This window comes from Lycium barbarum, chromosome 10 (assembly GCF_019175385.1).
Source record: "Lycium barbarum isolate Lr01 chromosome 10, ASM1917538v2, whole genome shotgun sequence".
NCBI classification, from domain to species: domain Eukaryota; kingdom Viridiplantae; phylum Streptophyta; class Magnoliopsida; order Solanales; family Solanaceae; genus Lycium; species Lycium barbarum.
This window is the reverse complement of record NC_083346.1, coordinates 122,170,169-122,181,586: the sequence shown is the minus strand read 5'-3', so window position 1 is coordinate 122,181,586 and position 11,418 is coordinate 122,170,169. Positions and strand designations below refer to the sequence as shown.

Genomic DNA, 11,418 nt, shown 5'->3' with positions numbered 1-11,418 from the left:
CCCCTACTCTAATCCTCGACCTCCACACTTTCCTACCTAGGGTCATGTCCTCATATGAGATATTGGTCAAAAACACATTTATAAGTTGTTACCTTTTCCTACCTATACTATCACCATCTATGTATTAAAAGCACATCTAGTTGAGTAATTATTTAGGAAAAAGGAACAACTGACAGTTAGCCTAATCAGTTTCGAGGTATGTTTTAATACGTAGATGGTAATAGTTCAGAGAGGAAAAGGAAACAGTTGATAGTTGAGGTGTGAAACTTGAGAAAAGTGATAATTTAAGTGTGTTTTTTATCATTAACTCTTACCATATTGCTAATTGTGCAAAACTTGACATGCTTGCCAGTTGCCACACTTTCTCAGTTGGTCCAAAATACTTCCTCCGTCTCAATTTATGTGTTGTAGTTTGAATGGGTATGGTGTTTAAGAAATAAAAGAAGACTTTGAATCTTATGGTCTAAAATAAGTGAAAGATATTTGTGTAGTTATAAATATCTGGTTAAGCGTAAAAGGTAAAGTTTAAAGTTAAATTATTATCAAATAAAGAAATATATCATTCATTTTAAGATTGATTAAAAAAGAAAGTGTCATATAAATTGAGCAAGAGGGGTAACCAAATTCCCTCTCAGAGACATTTTACAAACAGGTGGAGAGCTTCACCTTCAAAAAGGCATTTCATCCCAAATTTGACTAGTGTTAACATTTTGGTATTTAGACAAAGTTATGCTGAATCATCCCTCCATTATTTAGTACTATTAATACTTTATTTGATTCATTGATTTATAAATATGATATACATAACCGAAATTGTGTTTGTTTTGGAGCTGAAAAAATTTGGGTAACTTTCTGTTTTCAATTTTAACCTTGGACATTTCATACAAAGGGTTTGGAGGCCAATATTTTTACGGGTAAAGTACGTACATATTAAGGAGAAATATTTACGAAACGTGACGATAGTTTTCTATTTACAAAACATAACATTACGAATCCTATACAAAACATTTTTTTTATTTTAAATTACTGTATTTTTATTTTATTTTTTAAAAAATTATTTTTTTGGCTCAAAATTTTATGTATGAAATGTGTATATCTCGCTCAAGGCTTAAAAAGTTCGCGCAATATTTAGTGTATGAAAAGGGTATGAAAAATGTATGAACTGTGTATATCTTGTTCAAGGCTTAAAAACCGGCTCAAAATTGTGTGTACGAAGACGGTATAAAATTTGTATCTCGCTCAAGACTTAGAATTTCGCTCACATTTTCGTGTATAAAGTTCAGATTAGATTTCTGTAAAATTAGTACAACTATAACAACATTATATACAACTTTGATACAACATTCAAGACTTAAAATAATCACTCAAATATTTGTGTATGAAATGTATATACCTTGCTCAAGGCTTAAAAAGTTCGCTCAAATTTTGTGTATGAAAAAACGTATGAAATGTGTGTATCTCGATCAAGGCTTAAACATTACGCTCAAAATTTTATGTATGAGAATGGTATGAAATGTGTATATCTCGCTCAAGACTAAGAATTTCATTAACATTTTTCGTATATGAAGTTCATATTAGGTTTCTGAAAAATTAATACAATTACAACAACATTGTAACAACTTTCATATAATATTTAAGGCTTAACGTTTTCGCTCACAATTTTGTGTATGAAAACTATATTAAAAACTTTGCTCACACATACACATTTCATACATTTTTCAAACAGCTTTCATACACAAAAATTTAAGGTAATTTTCTAATCCTTTGAGCAAAAACAAAATTTTTTTTTTTAAAAAAAAAAAAAAAAAAAATTTTAAAATTATTTTCTGGAAAAAAAAAAGAGAAATATATGAAAATCCGTCATGTTTCATAAAATATCGTTATGTTTTGTAAATAAGAAAAACTACCTATATATTTTGTAATAAAGAGTCTTAAGTAGGTACCATATTTCATTTTTCCTATTTTTATTTTATAGCATGTTTGTGGGACATCCTAATTAAGGAGAAGAGTCCACATCGGCGAGAGATGATGGCCAATTTAAAGTTGTGCGGGCCTAGGCCTAAAGCAAACAATATCACTAGCTGACTATGATGTTAAAGTTTGGTCAATTTTTTGGGAAGTTAAAAGTGTTTTTGTTAAACTTAAAATAATGTGCAAAGTACTACTCCCTCCGTTTCAATTTATGTGAACCCATTTGACTGGGCACGACATTTAAGAAAGAGGGAAGACTTTTGAAACTTGTGGTTCAAAATAAGTCTTGAATATTTGTGTGGTTGAAAATCATTCATAAAGTGAATTTGTTTCCAAATTAGGAAAGAGGTCATTCATTTTGGCACGGACTAAAAAGAAAATAGGTTCACATAAATTGAAATAGAGGGAGTACTATACTTAGTGTTTTTAGTAGTACTCCCTTTGTTTCAATTTATGTGAACTTATTACTATTTGGGGAGTAATATTAGGTGATTCTTTGATTACATTTTTTTTATATTTTTTCTAAATTATTTGAATTATAAATTATCACGACTTATAGTACTTTTTATGTAGTTTTTAAATATATAAATTTTAATTTTACAAATCTGAAAAATCTATGTCAAAACGGTCAAAGTTATAAAGTTTGACTTTCATACTCCGAAAAGGTTCACATAAATTGAAACAGAGGGGGTAGCATAATTTGTTTTTTAGAAGCTAGAAAAAGTAGCTTCTCCCCATAAGCACTTTTTGAAACTTTGGCCAAGCACAAATACTACTTTAATATTGATAAAAGTGTTTTTTTAAATTAATTAGCCAACTCAAAATTAATTAAGTTGATAGAGAAAAAATCAAGAAATATCTGCCCCAGTTAAAAACGAGTGTCTATTTAGTCATTTGCACACCCCTTGAGAAAATACTAACTTCAAGGCAAAAATAGGTAATTTGACTAAATTACCCCTAATTAAATAGGTATTGAGATTTGATCACTTAACACTTAATAAGGGCAAATCTAAAAAAATAAGATTAATTCTTTCTTAATTTGATAAGTGGATACTCTTTTAAACAAAAAAAAAATGTTAAATGAACACTTTTTTTTAGCCGAAGAAAGTATTGAGGTAACACATATAGCACATAACAAAGAAAATTTACTATTGTTACTTTAGAGAAGTAACTTCTAGCCGTCCACGAAACTCACTCAGTCATTAATTTATGTGGAAATGTAGAAATTCCATTCTCTTGTGTGCACTTATCAAGTAATTGGACAAATAAAGTTTCTCTATTTGTCAGAGAGAAATTCTTGTCTAAGTTTTGTTAAGTTGGAATAATACAAAGTACCTCATACTTGAGAAATGCCAATGTGATTTCACTGAGGTTACTTTAATGTTTCAAGAAAATTTAAAATAAGCGGGGAAAATTTATTTTGAATGTTTGGAAATTGATTGTGATTGTTTATTTAACTTGTCACAAGTTTTAAAAGACTTTTGAAATTTATGATCTTAAATTAAATATCATATTATATTAAAAGTGGGAAGCTCCTTCCTTCCAAGTTAGATTACGCTTTTGCCCCTGCTATACAAAGAAAGTTGTGCAGATTAGAATAAAAGTAGCTACTACCTATTTAAACTATATATAATAGTAGAAGTGTGATATAATATTATTTTTATTATATGTAAATGAAAACAAAAGGATGTCTAAACGGAAAAAATTAGATATTTCGTATGACAAGCAGAATGTGTTAGTAGAAAGATATAAAACAAAATGGACAAACTATTTGTATATTCACTTACAAGTACATTGAATGGCAATAAAATTTATGCAACATCTTATATCATAGAAAGAAAGTTTTTCACGTTTTACGACTTATCAAGTAAAAAGTTGATAAATAAGATATTCATGTAAAATTGGACAATCATTTTACTCTTCCAAACGAACACTCCTGTAAAATTTGTGTAACACTAATTAATAGGTATAAATTCTTCTATTACTAACCATCATTATACTCTTTAATGTAGCATAGAATTCAAGAAATACTTATGGGGATACTGACGATTACATATCAACTATCAAGTTCAAATAATCTGAATTTAGAAGAGATGAAGAGATTATTATTATAACCATGTCATTTGATTTCTTTAATATAAACTTATGCTAATTAATCGCAAAAGAAAAAGAAGAACCGAGCACCTTAAGTAGTTGAAGGCTAAGTCCAAACTCACAATAAGGCATCTAACAATTTATGTGGGGCAGAATTTTGTCATATAATTAGTTTTTTTCTTTTATACCTTAAAATATGATTACATAAAATATTTATATATTTCTTTAAACGGCCGTCCTACCTTGGTAGGAATAAGGTATGTGTACACTCAGATCTCCTCAGACCCCACGTTGTGGGATTTCACTGGGTTGTTATTGTTGTTGTATGTTTATTAGCATGGTATACGTGCAACCGATGTGTTAAAAAATTAGTGTATATAAATATATCAAAAATTTCTTAATCTTGTGATTAAACATTTCACGTGGGATGTTGAAATTATTAAATTAGGAAAGAGGCATTATTCAAATCCCTTGCAATGTTAACAACAGAATGCAATTTCACTAGAAGCATATCTTGCAGAACCTTCATATCCATGATGATGGAAGGGAAAGTTGCAGATTCTTGAAGAAGATCCATGAAGAAAGGTTGGTTCTTGATTTACAACCTCCTTTGGCAGAGAAAGTAAAACACAAATTTTACAATTTACAGAGAACTGAAGATATTTTGATTCTTGTGGTCTTCTATGGAAATGAAATTAATGGGAAATTTGTGGGTCATGATTTTCTTGGTGGAAAGATGAAAACTTTACAAACCGGAAGAAACATCAACAAATTGGAAAAAGGAAAAGAGAACTTCTTTTAAGTTTCTTTGAACTTACTAATGTCACTGTCATAGAAGATGCTGCAGCATTTCCATATTGCTAATTGTGCAAAACATGACATGCTTGCCACAGTTTCTCCAGTTGGTCCAAAATAACCAAATTCCCTCTCAGTGGACATTTCACAAACAGGTGGAGAACTTCACCAACCCCCACTCTCTGCCACCCACCCCACCCTACCATCCACTACCCCTCACATCACCCACCCCACAACTACTCACCCCCACCCTAACACACCACCACCCGCTACCCCCACCCCTCCACCACCCCACCCACCAACTACATTTTTTAAAGTTCTTGTTTTATCCTTAGTTTTATTAATACATATAAATTAGTTTACAATCAAGGATTAAGGATATTTTAATAAATTTACATATTATTATACAGTATCAGACATTTAAACCAAATAATAAAAATGATATTAAATCATAACAAATGATATAGTCCATCCAAATATTATATTCATTAATAAACAACAGTATAATAAAATATCATACTATACAATATCATATTATACATTATGAAACCATGGGTAACGACCATCCAAACAGAGGCTAATACTTTATTTGATTTATAAATATGATATAGATAACCGAAATTGTGTTTGGTTTGAACCTGGAAAAAATTGGGTAACTTTTTGTTTCCAAATTAACCTTGGATATTGACAGAATACATAGATAGACACTCTAACTTTCAAAATGATCATCTAGACACCTCCAAAGTTTATGTGTCACGTTAGCGTCGGGTGTTCAAGAAACACAGTGGGGACGAGTTGACGTGTTTAGATGTGCATTCTCAAAGTTCGAGTGTTTAGTTGTCAGTTGAAGCCAAATTAAGGTGCCTGTAAATGTATTGTGCCTTGGATATTTCATGCAAATGGTTTGGAGGGGGTAATATTTTCAATTTATAGCATGTTTGGTTAAGCTTCTGAGAAGTAAAAAGTGTTTTTGTTTTAAAAAAAATAGAAAATATTGCACTTATATTAGGAAAGAGTAAGTGTTTTTGAGTAGTAGCATATACTTGTTTTTCAGAAGCTAGAAAAAATACATTTTCCTTAGAAGCACTTTTTGAAACTTTGGCCAAGCACAAATACCCCATTAACATTGATAAAAGTATTTTTCAAATTAATTAACCAACTTAAAACTAGTTAAGTTGGTAGAGAAAAAATCAAGAAACCTTTGCTATGTTCCTCTATTAAATAATATTGAGATATACATATATAGAACAAAACAAAGAAAATTTACTATTGGCCGTAGTAACTTCCAGGAAACTCACCTAATTATTAATTTCAGTGGAAATGTAGAGTTGTCAATTTCATATGTACATTCTCTTGTGTGCATTTATCAAGTAATTGGATAAATAAAGTCTCTATTTGTCAGAGAGGAATTCTTGCCTGAGTTTTAAGTTTTGTTTAAGTTGGAAGAATACAAATTACCTCATACTTAGGAAATTCTAATGTGATTTCACTGAGTTTACAAGCAGGGAAAACAAATTTCATAAGTGACATTTCATACTCATTATCGCCCTACCCCAATGCCCCAACCCCCACACTTACCACCCCATCTCCGCCACTCGTGAAGCCCCACTCCCCACCCCCCCTCACCCCAACCCCATAGTATTTTCCAAGATTATATATAAATGCTTCTAGGAATATATTTTTTTACTTACTTACCAAACACCAGAAAATAAGTAAAAAATTTACTTATTTTTCAAGAAAATAATTTTTCCGGAAAACATTTTCCTTCCTACCAAACACACCCTATGAATGCTTTGAATAAAATGCTCTATTCTGTTAACTCCAAAGTCAAGTAATCAACTCCCATGTTTCTATCCAACTCATTTTCCTTGTTACTTCTCAGTTGTTACAAAGACAGTCATAGAGACAGCATACTTCAACTTACCATCTAGACGTTCATACTGCCAAAATTTTCTTCCCTTTCCATTTCACACATTCTTGAAAGAAATGGCAGCAGTATCTTTTCTCTTCAACATTGCAAACTCCATCTTAGGGAAATTAGGATCTCATGCACTTCAAGAATGTTACTTAATTTGGGGTGTCAAAAATGAGCTTAACAAACTCAAGAAAACCTTAATCACCATAAGAGATGTACTCTTGGATGCTGAGGAACAACAATCCAAGAACCATGAGTTAACCACTTGGCTTGAAGAACTTAAAGATGTTCTTTATGATGCTGATGATTTTCTTGATGAAATTCAGACTTATGTGCGACAGAATCAAAGGGTTCAACCAAAGGTTTTTTTGTTATTCTTTCCTTTCAAGATGCTTATTTTTAGATATACAATGAGCCATAAGGTGAAAGAAATTAGGGAGAGATTAGATAGTATTGCAGCTGATAAAGCTAAATTCCACTTAGCTGAGAGGACTGTTGGCTTAGAAATGAAAAGGGATTTGACGTATTCATTTATCCTTCCATCTGATGTTGTTGGAAGGAGGAATGAGAGTGAAGAATTTGTTGAAATTCTAATGCAAGAGGGTGTTGATGATTGTCTCTCTGTGGTATCAATTTTTGGGATTGGAGGTGTGGGGAAAACCACGCTTGCTAAATTAGTGTATAGAGATGAGAGGATAGTAAACCACTTTCCTTTGAGGATTTGGTTATGTGCCTCACAGGATTTTGATGTCACAAAGTTGGCTAGGAACGTTGTTAATTTGGCGAGTGGTGCACCTTGTGACAGTTTTAATGTGGAGCAAGTCCACGCATCGCTTCAAGATGCTTTGAGGGGGAAGAGATTTTTACTCATCATTGATGATGTTTGGAGTCGGGATCGTTCAAAGTGGTTAGAATTGAGAAGTTTGTTAATGGTTGGAGCGAGTGGAAGCAAGGTCGTTGTAACTACTCGTAGTGATTACATTGCCTCGATGGTGGAATCCGTAGTTAAATACAACTTGAAGGAGCTTCCACATGAGGATTGCCTCTCTTTGTTTCTGAAATGGGCGTTTAGGAACGGACAAGAGAGGCATTTTCCAAACCTTTCTAAAATCGGAGAAGATATTGTAAAGAAATGCAAAGGAGTGCCTTTGGCAGTAAAGTCTCTAGGAAGCATGCTGTATGCAACAACCGATGAAAGGGAATGGGTAAAAGTGAGAGACGATGAGATATGGCAACTAAAACAGGACAGTGATGATATCTTACCTGCACTAAGGTTAAGCTATAATCAGTTGCCATATTACTTGAAGCAATGCTTTGCTTACTGTTCAATATTTCCTAAGGGTCAAGAAATCGCCAGCATCATGCTGATTCAGTTGTGGTCGGCTCAAGGGCTGATACATTCTTCTAATGAAAGCCAAGAGTTGGAAGATGTTGGTGTCCACTATGTGAAAGAGTTGTGTTCAAGATCTCTTTTCGAAGAGGTTGAAGCATACGACTCATTCATAACTTTTAAAATGCATGATCTTGTTCATGACCTTGCAGTATTAGTTGCACAAACCGATTGTTGTGTCATAAAAAGCAACACGGAGAGTATAACTGAGAAGGTTCGTCATGTAACACTCTTCAGTTATAGTCCTTCAGAGGAAAGCATTCCGGAAATTCTGTGTAAACGAAATAGAATTCGGACCATATTTGCTCCGTCTGAAGGATTTGAAAGATTTGCTTCTCTTTTGGTTGGTCAATGCATTTCAAGATTCAAGTATTTGCGTGTATTAGATTTACGCCATTCAAGTCTTGAGACGCTGCCAGATTCCATTGGAAGCATGAAGCATCTAAGATACATTGATTTTAGTGGCAACAACAACATCCAGGTGCTTCCCGCAAACATCTGCAAGTTGCCAAATCTGCAAACTTTGCGGCTTGTTCTTTGCACGAAATTTCAGAAATTGCCAAGGGAGCTGGGAAATTTGGTCAGTCTAAGGCATCTGTACTTGACAACCAAAGAGCAGAATTTGCCGGAGAAAGGATTGGGATCCTTGGCTCTTCTTCAATCACTGTCCATATTTGGATGTGACAATCTTGTATCACTATTTGAAGGAATACAGAAGCTCACAAAACTCAGAACTCTAGTTATCGGCGATTGTCCGAGGTTAACTTCTTTGCCAAAGGGCATAGTTCACTTGTCAGCCTTAGAATGCCTTATGATTGTCAACTGTGAAGAGCTTATGTTGTCCGACTGGCAAGATTTCGAGGGACTAAAGAGAATACGTTCACTTGTAATTGGTGGACTTCCACATTTGGTGGCTTTGCCAGAGTGGTTGAAAGGGCATGCTAATAGTCTAAAGTTCATTCGCATCTCGACTTGTCCAAGCTTCGTTGTATTGCCTGCTTGGCTGGAGAACATCACTTCCCTTGAGAAGCTTGAGATTACAGGATGCCCGAAATTGTCATCTCTCCCGGATAGCATGAGTCATCTTACTACATTGAGGATGCTGAAAATTCAAAAATGTCCTGGATTAACTAGAAGATGCGAAAAGGATACAGGAGAGGATTGGTCAAAGATAGCTCACATCCAAGAAATTCATCTCAATGATATCACAATACACAATTAGGTAAGAGCCTTCTTTTATACTTTCATCATCCCATAAAAAAGAAAAGAGAAAAAATGTCTGAAGCGAAAGGTCTTGAAATTGAAATATGTAACTTTATTCATGTATACTTGCAGCATCTTACTTCTGCCACTAAGTAGAAAGTTGGATGGTTAAGTGTTGCTCAGACTCTCCAAAAATGTTGCAATACCCGTGTCGGATCCTCCATTAATGCACTACTTTTTCAAGGATCCGATAACATTTTTGAATAATTCAAGCAACATAAGTCCAAACAGCCACATGTTGTCAGCCATACTGTCGTTAATACTTTGCTGAATGAATTCCAATATAACCTTGATAGATACTCAGCTCTTGATGCAAGCCAAGCTTCATCAAGACCTTGCACACAAAGCCGAGCTAGGGAGTTCATGGACTTTTCATCATGTCGCTACTTTGGAAGCTTAGAGGGTGCTTGAATGAAGGCTTGAAGCTCAAAAACATGCTAAAGTGGAAGTACAAGACTCTACTTGTGAGGATACTTGGAGTTGGAGAAAGAGGCTATTTATGCAAGAGGCTATTCTTAAAATACAAGCTATCATCCCTAAGAAAACCCTTAATTTATTAAGAGTATTTTTGTAATAATCATCACTAGTCCTTAGCTAGCCTTAGCCTAGTCTAAATACTACATTATGTCATTTCATTAGGGTAGATTATTTTGAGATTACTTTCATGAACATTGAGTTCACTCTTGTGAGAGAGTTGGGGTTATAGCCTTTGTTGCTAAACAAATTTGATGAGATTGCTTGCTTGAGGAATCATTCCTCTTGAGGGTTATCTAGAGAGATTACTTGCTTGGGGAATTCTTCATCTTAAGTGCTTGTTTTGGTTCCATCATTTGGGGGTTTTAGCTATCAAAGAGCTTTGGTTTCCAACTAATACCATTCTTGTGTCAATCTTCTATCCTTTATTTTATTGTTCTTAGTTTGTAGGGTTTCTGCCATTCCAACATTGCATCAGCTCTAGAAACTGAAATAAAGTCAAACACTAAGATTGCTTAGTCTTGTGGTCCGGCTCTTCTCCGGACACCACGCATAGCAAGAACTTAGTGTACCGAGCTGCCGTTTACTTAGATTGCTTAGTCTAGTACTCCTCTCTTATTGTTGACATGTATAGGTTCCAGATTCAAATAATTCTCTCCCTACTATGAAATGATTGAATCTTTTATAATAGTACACTTCAAGAAACTAAATTTTCTGTTATGCTGTGTTTTCTTTTGACTGCATTTTCCACTTCTACAATAACATCTCTACTTATCTGCATTAGCGACTGAACAGAGATGGATTCAGGATTTGAGGTTTATGGGTATGATATAATAATTATTGGGTTTACAATCAAATATTTCTAAATATTTAGTGGATATTTTATACATATACATAGTTTGAACGAAAGATTGTGTTCCGTGAACCCGCAACTAATAATTTGGATCCGCCACTGTGACTGAATTAGGCTGATTTCTAACATCTTATTATCAAATATAGGACCTATTATTAGCAGGCTATTAAAGATCGGTCTCTAAGCGGGTACATGCTAAGTTGGTATTTTTACCAACTTATCTCCTTTTTATGCTTAAATTTTTGTTATGTTTAATTGATAAAATAGTGCATTTAATGTTGTTTACTTCTATTTTACAAGCTTGTGTGATTTAGAAGTGACCGGGGAAGAAACTAAGTGAAAACAAGTCAAAAAGAGGCCAAATTGAAGAAAATGAAAAAAGTGGCCAAAATGCAAAAACGGTCAGATCCGCAAATCGAAAACTTTGGGGCTTATTTTGTCATATTTTAACTTTGAAAATTTGGGGATTTGTAAAAGAAAGACTTGAGGGAAATCACTTTCATCTTTGGCCATATTTTCAAGCCTTAGAGTAAGATTGGAGCACTTTAATGAGTAAACTCTTAACACTTTCTTCAGTTTTTTGTTATGTATTGCATATTTAAGTGTATTGTATTTCATTCTCTCACTTGAATCTTGTTTATGAGAATATTCATTATCAAGTGT

General features: G+C 33.4%; 1 protein-coding gene across 2 annotated transcripts; it reads left to right on the top strand.

Moving 5' to 3' along the window:
* Positions 1-6,684: 6,684 nt before the first annotated feature.
* On the top strand, positions 6,685-10,299 carry LOC132613882 (putative disease resistance protein RGA1). 2 transcript variants are annotated; one of them, XM_060328170.1, is made up of 2 exons: positions 6,685-9,387; positions 9,501-10,299. In XM_060328170.1, exon 1 carries the CDS (start codon positions 6,847-6,849, stop codon positions 9,385-9,387), a length of 2,541 nt encoding a protein of 846 aa, XP_060184153.1. In that variant the 5' UTR covers positions 6,685-6,846; the 3' UTR covers positions 9,501-10,299. The 2 variants fall into 2 exon arrangements, with proteins under 2 accessions (XP_060184153.1, XP_060184152.1); XM_060328169.1 differs by having other exon boundaries at positions 6,686-9,387; positions 9,725-10,299.
* The last annotated feature ends 1,119 nt before the right edge of the window (positions 10,300-11,418 follow it).